At 41.6% G+C, this 16,429-nt stretch overlaps 1 protein-coding gene across 1 annotated transcript; it reads right to left on the reverse strand.

The window, feature by feature from the left end:
* Positions 1–2,395: 2,395 nt before the first annotated feature.
* On the reverse strand, positions 2,396–13,608 carry LOC145389536 (zinc finger MYM-type protein 1-like). Its single transcript, XM_080264806.1, has 2 exons — positions 13,518–13,608; positions 2,396–4,353 (listed from the first exon to the last, which is right to left on the reverse strand). Exons 1-2 carry the CDS (start codon positions 13,606–13,608, stop codon positions 2,396–2,398), a joined length of 2,049 nt encoding a protein of 682 aa, XP_080120932.1.
* Positions 13,609–16,429: the final 2,821 nt, after the last annotated feature.

The following is a 16,429-nucleotide window of genomic DNA, read 5'->3' on the forward strand; positions in this document are numbered from 1 at the left end:
GAAGATCAGGATGGCATGGTAATTTTTTTTCTCTGCATTCTGTGTCTTTACAGTTATGTTTATCTTCATTTACTTTAGGTTTCTTTTTCCTCATCCATACTTTCTTCCCAGAGAAGTGAGTTTTCCTTGCTTTGCATTCAGCTTAAAATCAGAGCTTTAGAAAGGTGTTAAAAAAGAAAAAAATGTATGCAGGGTGGGGCAGTAAGGTTAAAATTCCCAGCGTCGTGACTTATTCCACCAGTAATTTTTACATCCATTATCTGTTAAAAAAAAAAAAAAAAAAAAAAAAGTGAGGTACGCTCATTAGTAAAACACTGGTGCGAGATGGAGGATTAGAATCACCTCAGGCCGGGTGCAGGAATGTGTTAATACTGAATGTAAGGCTTGCTTCTCTACTTCTGTACATAGTAACTTATAATTGATGTATTTGAGAACCAGCTATGTTATGGTTTCTGCATATTGCTTACAATACAGTATTATGATGGAAAGTATCCTTGGATGATGAAGTCAGAGTTACTGAACATTATAAACTCTGACACTGAAAAGACAGGATATGTGTGACATTTATAAAGACAGCATTGCTGTACTGTGTATTTATAAGTCCAGAATAAGTTATCAGATAATGAATTGTATTTTTACCCGATAACTCAGTTAATGTGGTTATCAAATCACATGCATCAAATCACATGACAGAGAAATATAATGGTAAGAAGATGATAGGGAGTCTCGTAAACCTTTGTGTGACCCTTCTCATTTTTGTAACATCTCAATTCATTGTGGCATCTTTTTATTTTGTGAAATCTCTTTATATTATGACATCTCCCTCCCCAGTCTGACTGCACCTTTTCCCTCCACTCCCATTACACCTCCTCTCACCTCATCTCCTCCCCAGTTTAACTCCACCCAGTCCCTCTTCTTTCACCTCCTGCTGTCTTCCAGAAAAAAAAGAAAGAAAAGCAATTAAGGAAGCTTTTCCTATGGTGTGAGTCATCTGGACTTCAACTCATTATCTCTAGATGATGATGTTCTTGCTGCCATCAGATATTTTTATTCAGCTTAATCAAGGTTCTAAAACTGAAATGATTTTTTCAGGAGCTGTTTGGACTGTCATTCATGGACTTTGTCATAGAGGAGAAGAGGAAGTGAGAGAAAAAGTGGAACAAAACTCCACCTTCTGCCTTCATTCTCTAGTAAGTGTCTGAATGTGTCTGCATTGTTATGTTTTGGCTCTAGGCCCATCTGGACATGAATTTGGTGGTCCAGTTTTTTTTTTTTTTTATTAGCCAGAGAGATTGTTGGGAAGGACTGTTGCTATAAGTTGTTTTGGCAAGGGGGGACAGACGGATATGGAGGTGTTGGTGTGATGGTTGCGGAGAAATGGGTGGAATATGTTAATGAATGTTATGAGAGCAAGCGATAGGATATTGGTAGTGAAAATTCTGTTCGGTAGAAGGATAGCTGTGATTATATCGGCATATGCTTCACAGCCAGGATTGGATGAAGCAGAGAAAGATAGATTTTGGGATGATTTAATGCATGTAGTGGGTGGTATGCAGGATGATGAGATAGTGGTTGTGGGAGGGGACCTTAATGGTCATGTAGGTGAAGCAGCACAAGCAGTGGCGGCGCCAGGAAATTTTCATTGGGGGCCGAGGAGGGGCTGGGGTAAAATGTGGGGGGGCTTCACAAAATGTCATCAAACTGAAGTGTTGATGGAAAATTGATATGTACATATTCATAATATCCGAATGTACTGAGGTTCATTTTAGACACCTGTACTCTTTGAAACTGCGGTGTTAATGTATAACATTTCTTATCTCATCAAAAATTCTGCCAAATGAAATACATAAAACTAGCAAGGAAATTCAGATTAATGTATATGCAACATAATAACATTTATTATTTCCAGTTTATTCCATAAGATTGAAGTTTAACTCAATTAATTTAGACATCATGTGTAAGCAAGCAGTTAACATGACAGAAAAAAATTCTATGTTATGAAGTTAATACAATCTGAAGAATCAGAAGAATTTTTAAATCAAGGTGTAACGACTGTCACGTTACTTTAAAACTATGCGCCTGTTCTGGTGATTGGCAGCAAATGTGTCTATAATGGCATCAATGTTCAGCTGTTTGGCCCTCCTAGAATTAATTGATATTACAGCAAGGTTGCTGGTGCGGTTGTTGCCACTGCTGTTCCTCAAGTATGTCTTGAGGAGTTTCAGACATGAGAAGCTCCTCTCACAGGCAGCTGAGGTGACAGGGAGGGTCACTGCAATGCATACAAGTTTATACAGATCTATAAAGGCGTCCTTGTTTGACTCCAGCATGGCTGCGAGCTCAAGTGGTGTGGACACTTCCAGGCCATTGTCTCTCTTCCTAGCTATTAGTCTTGTCAATTGGTGGACCTCCACTGCAAGATCACCCTCTGCCACTCCATAACTGGCTGCCATTCCTGACAGCGCTTTTTGTCCAGAAATGTAATGTGCTTAGGATTCAAGGCAGCAGCACCCATCAGAACATTACAGGCATCAGATGAAAATCGCCTGCTCAGCTCATTGAGCATTCTATCTATGATGGCATAGAAGGTCCTTCTCCTGGCATCTGGTATAGCTCCATCCCTCTGACCTGTACTGGATGTTATGATGAATTCATCCAGGTGTCTGGGAGCAGATCGTTGTCTACCTGGACGCTCAGTCTCAGTGCGTATCCCAACTACCTTGCACAAATCCTCAGCAGCCTCCTCTAACTCCTTCCAGGCAGCTTCAGTCCTCATTTCTGTCAGTCCAGACATGACAGACTGCATCAAGTCCTCTGCAGAGGCCAGCTGAAGGTCATGTGACTGGAGGTGGTTTGACAGTTGTTTGGTCATCAGTAACACTTTTTCCATGGCCATCAGAATTGTCACAAATTGCTGATCTAGCAGGATGCACAGGCCCTTTGCCTCAGTGGCTCTGTGTGCATTGTCTCCCTCCATGAGACGTTTCAAGGTTGTCACTATGGCAGGTAGGGTTCTTTTCACTGCCAGACAAGCAGCATGTTGGAAGGTCCATCTTGTGTCAGACAGTTGCTTCAACTCTATGTGCTGCCTTGTGGGATTTAATTCTTTTTGCACCTTTATAAATTCTTCATGTACTACTGACGTAGAGAAGAACTTGTACAAGCTCTGTATAGCCACAAAAAACTCTGCTGCAGCCTGGATATTGTGTACACAATCAACGAGCACAAGGTTGAGCCTGTGAGCATAACAGTGGACATACACAGCCTGTGGTACCTTTCTCCTAAACCTCTCCTGTATACCACTGATGTGCCCTGACATGACTGCAGCTCCATCGTAGCACTGGCCAATGCAGGCGTTGTGGTCAGTACCACATTTGGCCAGGGTCTCCAAGATCTTGTTGAGCAATGAGTCTGCATCCAGACCCTCGGCTGCTGTGAAGTCAAGGAACACCTCATGAAGGCTCTGTTTGTGGAGATACCTCACCACAATGGACAGCTGTTCTTGTTTGCTGACATCCTTGGTCTCATCCACCATTAGGGCAAAATGCTCTGCTCTTAGGACCTCGTTGCTGATGTCCTCTCTGATTATTGAAGCTATGATGGCGAGCAGTTCATTTTGGATATCGTGGTGCGTATATTTAGCATTGCCAGGACCACCACTCAGTTTCTTTTTGACAATGTCATCATACCTGGAAATCAGGTCCAGCAGTTCCAGGAAGTTACCTTTGTTGCCAGAATCAGTGTCTTCCTTGTGACCTCTTTGGGCAACATTTTGGCAGGCTGTGTAGAGCAGTACGTCTATTACTGCTCTAATGTAATGTCTGTTTTCCTTTACAGTTTTTTCATGGTTGGTAGTAAAAGCATGTAGGATCCTAGAACCTGTTGCTTTCTGCATCTTAAACTCTGTCCAAGCTTGCATAGAAAACTTGTGTCCTGCTGAATTAACATGAGACTTCAGAGATGAGGTTGCCTTCTTCCAGTTCCGAAAGCCGTCATGGGTGAAGGACTTCTCACATTTGCTTAAGTGTACATGACCGAAATGACGACATGCAAAGCAGAATGCAGCATCTAGGGTCGTGGAGTACTCCAGCCACGAATGATGATCACGCCAGTTCTTGTTGAATGACCTTGACTGGCCACTGTATTCTGTGGCTGGGTATCTCTTCAAGTCTGGACAGGTGGGACCACTATCTGGAAGCTGGCTCAGGTCCTTGGGTCCAGGTAGTAGTTTCTCACCATGGGTGTGAGAAGTGCCCTCTTGTGGCTGGGGTTCTGCACTAGCCTCACCTAGTAAGGCTGCAGACTCACAATCACGATCACCACTGTCCAGGTCCTCATTAACAGCAGGTGTGTCTGTAGGAGGATCATCATCTCACGGCCTCTTCTTGGGAATCTTGGGTAACAGGTAGCGTTCCATGATCAACCCGGCCTATGTGATCAAATATGATAAACCACCATCAGTTACTTTCATAAACAGGGAAAACAGCATAAACAAGCACACAGATCACAGAAGCATAAAACTGCATATTAGCATTACAACAGACCAGATATTTTCACACTATTTTATTCTTCCTTCCACAGCTTCTTATAATCTTATAGTAGCCTATATACATTTGTAAGTAGTAATTAATCAACTTACACCATACCTGTAAATCAGTGCAAGACGAAAACCACAACTAATAAGCTCAGCTGCTCAGTAATTCAGTGTCTACTGCACTAAGCAATTAACAGCCAACAGACTCGGAGATCTACACACAACCGCGTCGCGTGGTAGACTGGTCTGGTAGCTGACGGGAATCGAACAGGAATGGCTCATCGTGCACTTGATTCGTGAATGCTGGGCTAGGCTAGGAGCCTAGGACCATGTAGGCCCTATAGCAGTGTGAATCCTTTACTTCATTTTAATCAAATATATTCAAATTTATTAACTTCCTGCCTCGAATTATGACATAATCGACATTCAATTATATTTCTGAAGACGAGATAATAATCGTACAGTCGTAATACACTAAAAGAATGGCTAATGTAGTTTAATAAAATAATGCTGTATTTTACTTTCACTTATCATTTTCATTATAGGATATGTAAACTAACCATCTGAATTACAAGAATTTCACAGAATATATTATAACATAAGTTACCCTTAGTATTAGAACTAGGCTGGAAGTTTTCCTTAGAAGTTGAGTCAACTGATAAATTTTCCGTAATTTCCGTGAAATTACTATAATTCAGAATCTGCTAAATGCTAACAGCTAAAAATAATAATCACGATTTAATCTATTGTCTTGAATCTTTTCCTAAACTTATAACACTTCGTTTCGTCAACTTTTGTGTATTATTTGTAAATAGTAATACAAAATTGAAAGTTCAAATAAGGGACGTCCTGCCTAAATTCGCCTTTGGAATCTGGCAATATTGGTGGGCTGATGGGGGGATTGGCTCATTATTGCAAGCCCCCTTGGCGCCGCCACTGAGCACAAGGTTATGAAGGAGTGCAAGAGGGATGTGCATATGGTATAAGGAATGCAGAAGGGGAAAGGATGCTCGAGTTTGGGGAGGCAACGGACATGATTGTGTGCGACACGTATTTTAGGAAAAGAGACAGTAGGTTAATTACGTATGAGTCTGGGGGAAATAGCAGTCAGATAGATTATTTTCTGGTTAGGAGGGCCGATAGGAGGTTAGTGAGGGATGTTAAAGTTATAGGAAGTGAGGAGTGTGTGCAGCAGCACAAACTACTGATTTGTGATATGGTGCTTAAGGAACGATTGATGAAAAAGGGGACTTATGTACCTAGGAGGAAAATATGGAAGCTGAAAAACCAAGTAGTAAGGGATGCCTTCTATAGCAAGTTGAGGAGAGTGGTGGCTGAACAGGGAGCTGTAGACAGAGGCGTTAATGAACAGTACAGAGCCCTCAAGAACAATCTCTTGAGAGTTACTGATGTAACATGCGGTTGGGCAAGAGGACCACCAAGACATAAAGTAACTTGGTGGTGGGACGAGGGTGTAGAAGCTTCAGTTAAGGAGAAAAGAAGGCTTTTCCGGGAATGGAAGAAGGTTGGTAGCAAAGAGGAATTTTTGGCTGCCAAGCATAGGGCTAGAAGAGAGGTATACCAGGTACAGGGCAAAGTCTGAGTCACAGAGACTTTTAATTGATAACCTAAATCATGGGGAAAGGAAAAATATGATATTTAGGGTGGCAGGTCAGGTGAAGAGGGATAATCGGGATATTATAGGTGAGCAGTGTGTGAAGAATGATGAAGTAAGGGTACTGCTGAACAGTGAGGATATTAAAGATGCATGGAGAGAGCATTATAACCGGTTGTTGAATGAAGGAGTTTGACTGGGACAGAGAGGGTTTGGAGCCAGCAGATCCAGTGTCTGGCCCTTGCCCTTTGATTGATGCTGCTACTGTGAGTGAGGCAATAGGCAGGATGAAGGTGGGGAAGGCAGCAGTTGTGTCAGGGTTGACTGCCGAAATGTTGAAGGCCTCAGGCGATACAGGGGTGAGTTTAGTCACTGACCTGATAAATAGGATTATTTATGAGTGTGTTGTCCCAGATGATTGGCTGAAGAGTGTAATTGTAAATGTGTATAAAGGGAAGGGTGATGCCCTGGAATGAGGAAATTACAGAGGTATAAAGCTTTTAGATCAGATAATGAAGGTAATGGAGAGAGTTTTAGAAGGTATGATTAGAGAAAGAGTGAATATTGATGAGATGCAGTTTGGGTTTATGCCAGGTAGGGGGACCACTGATGCCATATTCATTGTTTGACAGCTTCAGGAAAAATGTATTGGTAGGAGAAGGGATCTTTATTTTGTTTTTATTGATTTGGAAAAGGCCTTTGACAGAGTCCCTACAGAGGTGGTGAAGTGGGCAATGAGAAAGCTTGGCTTGGAGGAGTGGCTGGTTAGGGTGGTTATGGCCATGTATGTGGGTGCTCACACCCAGGTGAGAGTGAATGGAGATTTGAGTGATGAGTTTTCTGTGAATGTTGGTGTGCATCAGGGGTCAGTCTTGAGTCCCATGTTGTTTATCATGGTACTTGAAGCCATTTCACGTGACTTTAGAAACGGACTCCCGTGGGAGTTGTTGTATGCTGATGATTTGGTTTTGATTGCAGAGAATGAAAGGGAGGCGGAGGAAAGGTTTAGGAAGTGGAGAGATGGTATGGGGCAAAAGGGTTTAAGGGTAAATGCAGATAAAACAAAAGTGATGATATCTAGGGTTGGTGGCGGTACTGTCAAAGACGAGGGAGAGTGGCCATGTGCAGTTTGCCACAAGGGCGTGGGAAGCAATTCCATCTTGTGCAGTGTGTGTGATAAATGGGTGCATAAGAGATGTAGTGGTATCAGAGGTAGACTACGAGATAATGCTGATTTTATGTGTACGGCGTGCCGGGGTGAGCAGGTGGAGATTGTCAGACGTGAAAGGATTGAACTTGCTGGTGAATCTCTTGAGTGTGTGGAAGAGTTTTGTTATTTGGGAGACATGTTGTGTGATGGAGGTAGCTCTGTGGCTAGGGTGAGAAGTGGTTGGAAGAAGTTCAGGGAGCTCTTGCCTCTCCTGACATTGAGAGGGCTCTCCCTATGTGCTAAGGGGTCTTTGTATGCAGCATGTGTTAGGAGTGTAATGCTGTATGGCAGTGAAGGAGGAAGATATTCGCAGGCTCAGACGTACAGAAATGACAATGATTAGGTGGATGTGCAATGCGTCCCTGCCTCCAAGGCCTGGAGGGGCTTGGTTTACAATGGAAGAGTTGAGAGGTAGGATGGGACTGGAGTGTATTGGTGTTGTGATGAGGAGAGGTAGACTGAGATGGTTTGGACATGTGAAGAGGATGGGGGATGATAATTGGGTGAGGAAGGTGAGAAGTGTTAATATTGGGGGTGGGGTTATGAGGGGTAGACGGAGAAAGACATGGGACGAGGTCATTAAGTGTGACCTTAGGGTTAAGGGACTGAACAGGGAGGCTGCAATGGATCGTACAGCGTGGAGAGCCGCCATTAGGTGACCAAGGCCGACACATGCAAGCATGTTGGAGCCTTTAAAAACGAAAACGTGTGTATGTGTGTGAACCTGGTGGACTGAAGATTGAAATTGCTTGTGTATTTTACCATCACTTTGGTGGATAGGGAGGGGATTAGGGGTGTTTGTAGACCCAGGAGGGGAGCTGTCCAACTATACATGTTCCACACCATATGAAGGCATCCCTGTCCAGCATTATTCCTTGTAAAAAGAGCAGTTATATTCAGCTTACAGGAATTTTTTTTTTTCCCCTATCAGCATGATAGACTTAATTTATGCACGATAGTGCCAGGTGATCGGACTGATTACCCAAAGGTGATTTTAATCGTGTTACCATCACATGTTTCTGTTCACTTTATCTCGCTCAGTTTATTCCTGCCAATGTCTTTTTAATTTTATTCTTAACATCTTCTAACCATTTTATTCTCAGCTTAGAATAGGCATTTCAAACTGGAGGTGCGATTATAAGTCCCGACTCCCAACATACGAGGCCTTGCTTGGGTTGAATAAAATCACATGATACTAACTAAAGATAGTTATCACCTGAGGGTCAGTGAATTAATCAAGGGTCTTGGATGAAGAGTGTTAATTTATAATATATTCTTCAGGTTCTGACATTGAATCTGCCTTATGGAAGCTGCATGGTCATGGAATCTCCGTTGTTGAAAATACCTGTTTTGACGGTCATCCACTTCTCAGTCAACTGCTTCCACTATCAAGTAAGTAGCCACCTGATGATTTTGTGTGTGTGTGTATTTACCTACCTAATTTACCTAACTGTATTATACAGGATTTGCTCTAAGCTCGTCATGTCTAAGGTTAGATACCCTCTGAATAGACCTCGTATATGCATGCACATTTACATACACATACACATGCAGGCATATGCATGTACACATGCACATACAGGTCCATATACGTGCACATTTGCATACACATACACATACAGCCAAATTTACGTACCATACTTATACACATATAGGCACATTTACCTATACATACAGATACAGGCACATTTATGTACACATACATATAGTCATGTTTTGATATGCATAGTCACATTGAAATTCACATACACAGAGCCACATTTATACATATGTATTCATATACAACCATATTTACATGCACATATAGGTACATTTAGATAAATACATAAACAGATAGAGAGATATTGAACACATACATTACCACACAGTGTAGAGTTGTGAGATGAAAAAAGAAAAAAAAAAGAGAGAGAGAGAGAGAGAAAAGAAACGGGGGGATGAAGTCATACATTGTGACCCCAGGGATAAGGGACTGAACAGAGGCTGTTAGAAATCAAGCAGGATGGAGAACCATAAAGTGACAAAGGCCAACACATTAAGCATGTTGGAGCCTGTATAAACATATTGAAACAACGCTGCTCTGTGGTGGAACTCTGAAGGTGCCATGAAAAAAATAATAATAATAATAATAATAAGTTGTCTATCCTCCATTTCCTCTCTTTATTTTTTTCTTCTGTTTGTTTAGCCAGGGAAGAAGGAAGCAGAGGCTGAAAGCCTATAAAATTGTTCCCTTCAGGAAAAATAAGAAGTGATTAATTCAAAATCTGTTCATTTAGATTTTAGAGATACCAAGACACAGTGTGCTGAAAAGACTGGTGGGAAATACAGGAAAAGGAAGACAGTTCCAGAGTTGACCTGTTGCATTCATGAAGGACTGGAAGTATCAGTTAATTCTTGCATTAGAGTTGGACAGAAAAGACTCATTAAATTTAATGGTGCCATGACTCATTCTTAGTTCTTTAGTGGAAAAGTTTCTAGAGAAAGGAAAGAAGTTGTATGCGGCTTTCATGGATTTGGAGAAAGCATATGACAGGGTGGATAGACAAGGATTGTGGAAAGTATTAAGAATATATGGAGTAGATGGGAAGTTGTTGAATGCTGTGAAGAGTATGTATGATGGTGCTAAGGCTGCAGTGCGTGTTGATGGTGAACTAAGTGAATTTTTCTCTTTGAAGGTTGGGTTGAAACAGGGATGTGTCATGTCTCCATGGTTGTTCAATCTGTACATGGATGGGGAAATAAAAGAGGTACAAGGTAAGGTAGTGGATGTTGGAGTGCCCCTGGTGAGAGAGGATAGAGTTTGGAAACTCCCTGTACTGTTGTTTGCAGATGATACTGTGTTGTTGAGTGAAGACGAAGGGGAGCTGCAAGGCTTGGTGGATGAGTTTGGGAAAGTGTGTAAGAAACGGAATCTAAAGGTGAATGTAGGGAAGAGTAAAGTGATAGTCTTTGAGAGAGGTGAAGTCAGTGAATGTACAGCGAGGTTGGATGATGAGGAATTGGAAAATGTGAGTACGTTTAAGTACTTGGGTAGTGTGATGAGTAAGGATGGAGGTTTGGAGGATGAAGTGTTTGAAAAGGTACAGCAGAGAAGAAAGGTTGCTGGTTCCTTGAAAGCAGTGATAAGAAACAGGGAAGTGAGCATGGAAGTGAAAAAGTTACTACATGACAGTATTGTGATACCAACTCTAACGTACGGAAGTGAAGCTTGGACGTTGTTGGAAGGACACAGTCAAGAGTGAGAGCAGTGGAAATGAGTTATTTAAGAGGACCCTGTGGAGTCACAAGGAGAGACAGGCTGACGAATGAGCATATAAAGGAGCGTTGTGGTGTTGATGTGGATGTGATAGGAAGTGTTATGAGGAACACACTGAGGTGGTTTGGCCATGTGGAGAGGATGGAGGGTGAAAGACTGACGAAGAGAGTGTATGTGAGTGAGGTGGAGGGGGGAAGAGGGAGGGGGAGGCCAAGGATGAGATGGAAGGATGGGGTGGAGAGGTATATGAGAGAGGGGGGTGTGAGTTCGGAGCAGGGGAGTGAAATGGCGGGGGACAGGGCGACTTGGAGGCGATTTGTTTGTGGCCACCCCAAACAGGATTGAGGCGTCTGGCAATAGATAGATAGATTTATTTATTTTTTTAGTTTTACGCTGTGTCCCTTTTTGTCAATAAGGGCTAAGGTGTTGCCCCTGGGTAGGGGACTTAGGTTTTTGGAGTGTGTAGCACTTTATGACTGGATGCCCTTCCTGACATCTACCAGTGACCCTTGGGTGTATTCGAATCTCTGACTTTTCGTTCAGAACGCTCTAACCCACTGAGCCATGGCAGCTTCAGTCATCATCATGGCTAATCATTAATATGTTACAGAATCATGAAAACCATTTAGAATAAGGCCCTAATTGCAAAACCCTTGTATAGCAGTTGTTCCCAACATTTTCCATTCTATGACACTGTGGACAAAATGCAATAACTTTGTGACTGTCATCAACATCTTTTGAAGAAGAAAGCAACAAATTGTTGCCTGAATGAATGTGTTGGATGTGAGATTTTAAAACTCATAACTTGAAGTGGTCAGTCATAAGGTAGAAATTGTATTTTTTTTTACTAACTTGAATATCAATGGCTGAGCCATAGTAAGGGTACAATATGGGTTGATCTTTCATGTGGATATGATTGCTCTGCTTTGATCGGTGCTTGCCATCTTGGAAAATTCTGTTTAGCAGAGACAGGGAAGTGAAAATGAGCATGCTGATATTTGCTGATGGTAGGGTAGTATCCCATTCCCTCCCAAACATTAGTCATAAACTTAGTGTCCCAAATGTCTTTAAAAAAAAAAAGAAAACGAAAAAGGTACAGTATGAAGTTCTTTCTCCAGTGACTCCAGATACTTTGAGATTAGTGTCATGAACCCTTCCACATGAAACTAAGGTGTCAGGATATCCATAGGATTATTCTTGACCCCCCCCCCCTTTACTTTTTAGCATAACTTTGTTCAAGTAGATGTGTTTTAATTACCTTTGATTGGTAGTTGTCATTTCTACACCAAAGAAAATCATCTACAGTAATCAACATAGAATACCTAAGTGATTGTTGGTACATATGGAGCTAAGTTAACATTTTATTTAATCTGTTGCCTGAAAATGCTCTGCTGATAGATTTTTTTTTGGGGGGACCCACATTTTGAGGAGCTTATTTGTAACTGTAAATACCATAGCTAGGTCTGGTGCTCTTTGATGAAGTACAGAAGGTACAGAACCTAATCACACAATCTTTGCACTACTGTATACATGAATTGCACAAGAAAAATCAAAAGAGAGTTGGTACAAACAGCACAATAATGGCAAACATGGCATGAGCCTCCATTTATCATAACTGACATTTGGCAGTGGAGAGATAATGGAGAGAGATGCCTTCATGCAGCAGTAAAAAGTCATCCCCCAATTTCCCCGTTATACCCCAAAAGAAGGATGTTGGACTTAAGGAGAAGGCCAGTTTCAGCCTGCATTCCACCAGGTTTATATTTAAATGAGCTTGGAGCAGCAAGAACAACAACATAGTGGCAGTTATTAGCACTGGTGGTGAGTCAGTAACTGCATGAAGACTTCTGGATTTCTTTAAATGTATACACTATATCTCATAACTTTTTTTTCATGTAACAGTGCCCTTCCCCCTTTCTCTAGGCAAAATGCATGCAAAATGACATTCCAGTGCATCCCTACTAGCATCCATACTTCCTCTGTCAGATGCACTGCTCATAGTCATAAAATGTATTTATCTTCCTTCATGAAATTTCTGTCTCTCTATCATCCAGTCCTACATTGCCCCATGAGGAGCGTAGGAGCCCGGGGCTAGGCAGTTGGTCCCGACATTTAAGATGAGAGTGACCAGCCTCACTCATTCCAGAGTGGCATTACATGATCAGTCAACCCTAACCACCCCTTGGATATAAACATTCACCGGCTCAGTCCAATTGGAGCGCATAATTACCCACTAAACCACCAGGCACCAAAATTTGGTTATATGGTTACCACCCAGCGTAGTAAATGGTTTCATGAAATTTACTGCTTGTAAAGTATGGTTGAGTGTTTTGTTATAGTCATAGAAATTCAGTCTTGTTGGTTTGAAGAGATTTGACAGACACCATGGCCCTATGTTATGGTAGTTTGGAAGTCCACATTTAATGCACGCCATCAGCTAGTCAGAAGTGGCCAAGATCCATGCAGTGGTCTGGTGAACTAATCACAACAATATTAGCAGGTAGGAAGCTTGAAACATTCCAGAGAGCCACAGTGAAACTAATTGGGATGACAGCCATGGAGAACATCCATAGTCTTTCAGCTGTGGCCATAATTGGTCTAAGATGTCAGAGAGGGAAGTATCCAGCAGGTAATATTATATAGATTGGAAAAAAAGTGCTGTCAATGGATCGGAGGCAGGAGTCAGAAGAGGAGACCATTGCAGAGTCCTGGACCTAAATGGGGGGGGGGTGGCCCTATGACATATGAGGCCCCTAATAACATAGTGTACCGAACGCCACATGTTGAAAATGGAGAAAAACGCAGTTAAAGTTGCATTACTTTCAAAATGCCATAACTTTAGAACTAGTGAATATTTTTTAGTGCTTTTTTTTTTTTTAGTATGAAGTGTTCCTGAGCTTCTTACTAATGTTTGGTGCCCACATCTGTGGCCTCCTCACTCTTTTTCTGTTATGAGAAGGACCAGCAGCTTTTTGCTCACTACTAGAGTCACTCATGTTCTCGAGACAATGAGAAAAAACACCAAAACAGCTCTGAAAATAGCCAGTTAATCCAGGCAGTGTTCTAGGCCGGCTGGTAAACAAAAAACTGCATCACATGGCAACAGATTCCCAGATCACAGTTGCCAATATCTTGCTGAGCTCTCTGCCTTTTCCATTTTCTGTACATTATGGCTAACTTACCCTTAAAATCATGCAATTTTATGCTAAAATATTCCATTATGTTAGAATGAGGTACAAAAATTAATAATGCCATAAAAAAAACTGCATGACTGTGAGCATAAAATAATGCTAGTACTGTATCTGATAACACCAGACAACACCTTACTGGGAGGCACTTGGTACATTCTGTGACCAGCATGAAGGCTTGTCAATCCACTGAGGTGAAGCGGGCAGTGAGACTGTTACAGAAGGGGAATTAGGACCCTAATGCCATTTGCTTTCTGTACCTCGTAGTTGCTTTCCAGATCAAAGAGGGTTTGGGCTACATACTGGTATACTTAACTTGGTTTCGCTTGTAGTGGCGCTCAGTACACTATGTTATTAGGGGCCTCATATGTCCACAGATAGCATGATTGAAAACTTCATCATCAGAATGAAGTTGGGGAGGAGGGGGCAGAGTCCTCGAGGGTAACTGATGTGAGGAACATAACCTACCAATGCCCCTTTGGTAAAAGTGATCATCTGGTTGTTGAGATGGAAGTGGTGGGAGTAAGGGAAGGAGAAAGGGATGAAAAACACAGGAAGAATAGATGCAATTACGGGAAGGCAGACTTTCCTTCCCTGAGGAACTTTTTCCAAAATGTAGACTGGATTAATGATCACAAATGTTGACGAGAAATATGAGTTTCTGATAGAAGTGTATATAACAGGAGTTAGTAAATGTCCCAATATTTTCCGCAGTTATGGAAAGGAAGAAAGAATGGTTTAACAACAGATGTAGAGTGGCACATGAAGCAAGAAAAAGAGCATAGAATAAAGTGAAAAGAAGGTACAGTGTAGTGAAAGGGCTTGGGAGGAGTACAAGCAGGTAAGAATTGAATATATATGGGTACGGAGAGAAGAAGAAAGGAAATATGAAAAAGATATTGTAACTAAATGTAAAAAGGAGCCAAAATTATTTTATAGGTTTGTGAATGGTAAAATGAAAGTTAAGGACAGTATAATACGATTGAGGGATGGAGATGAAACCTGTGAAAGAGAAGAAGAATTGTGTGAAATAATGAACAACAAACTGCAGTCAGTCTATGTGCTGGAAGAGGAATTTAGGGAACCTGAAATAGAACCCAGGGTGACGGGAATGGCAGAAGCTACAGTGGATGTGAATGAGGTGCTGCAGTTGATGAGGGATTTGGATGTAAGAAAAGCAATGGGACCAGATGGTGTGTCTGGATGGATCCTGAAGGAATGTGCAGACCAGTTAGTGTGGCCTGTTTGTCATCAAGACATCACTGGAAAATGGACAGTTATCTAAAGATTGGAAAAGAGCAAGTATTGTGCCAATCTTCAAGGGAGGAGATAGGAAAGATCCACTCAGTTATAGACCTGTATCACTTACTAGTATTGTTTGTAAAATCTGCCAGAAAATTATTAGAAAAAGATGGATAAAGTATTTAGAAGAAAATGAAGTGATAGCACCAAGACAATTTGGTTTTAGGGAAGGACGATCATGTGTTACTAACCTATTAAGTTTCTACAGCAGGGTAATAGATGTCATACAAGAGAGAGAGGGATGGGCAGATTGCATCTATCTTGACCTCAAAAAAGCATTTGACAGGGTTCCCTATAGGAGACTGCTGTGGAAGTTGAAGACCTTTGGAGGGGTGCATGGGAAACTATTAAAGTGGATGGAAGATTATTTGATAGGAAGGCAGATGAGAACAGTTATAAGCGACAGGGCTTCACAGTGGAGAAACGTGATTAATGGAGTACCCCAGGGCTCTATCTTAGCCCCAGTAATGTTTCTGATTTATGTAAATGATTTACCAGAGTGTTTAATTAGTTACATGAGTATGTTCGCAGATGATGCTAAAATCATGAAACATATTAAAGGCACTGATAGTTGTAAAAAACTGCAAGAGGACTTGGACAAATTCCACAGCTGGAGCCAGACTTGCCAAGAAGTGTCATGTATTAGAAATGGGAATGAGTGAAAAAAGACCACACTGGACATATAAAATGGGCAGTGAGATAATTTGTAAGAGAACAGATGAGAAAAACTTGGGAGTGACTATTCAGGATGATTTGTCACTAGAAAAACATATAAACAAGATCACTGGAGGAACTTATGGATTACTGACCAATATGAGAGTGGCTTTTAATTATGTGGACGAGGAAATGCTGAGGGAGTTGATAGTGACCATGATAAGACCAAGGCTAGAGTATGCGGCTGTGGTATGGTCACCTCATTTGAAGAAGCATATTAGTAAACTAGAGAGGGTTCAACGGATGGCAACAAGGATGATGCCATGTTTAAGGGAACTCACTTACGAGGAGAGACTGGAAAAACTGAAGTTACCATCGCTGCGTGAGAGAAAAGAAAGAGGTGACTTGATCACGATATTTAGAAATGTAAGAGAATTGGAAAGGGTGGATAGAGAGGATCTTTTTGGGTTGGATGATGGAAGAACAAGAGGTCATGACTTCAAGTTGAGGAAAAGTAGATGTCTTAATAATCTTAAAAGGTTCAGTTTCCCGAATAGAAGCATAAGTATTTGGAATGACTTAGACGGGGAGGTGGTGCAGGCAAAAAACATTCATGTGTTTAAAACTAGATTGGATAAATGTAGATATGGAGACAGGACAACACGAGCTTAGC

Source organism: Coenobita brevimanus, unplaced genomic scaffold (assembly GCF_032717465.1).
Source record: "Coenobita brevimanus isolate Jiangsu-jjx unplaced genomic scaffold, ASM3271746v2 jjx.HiC_scaffold_1229, whole genome shotgun sequence".
NCBI classification, from domain to species: domain Eukaryota; kingdom Metazoa; phylum Arthropoda; class Malacostraca; order Decapoda; family Coenobitidae; genus Coenobita; species Coenobita brevimanus.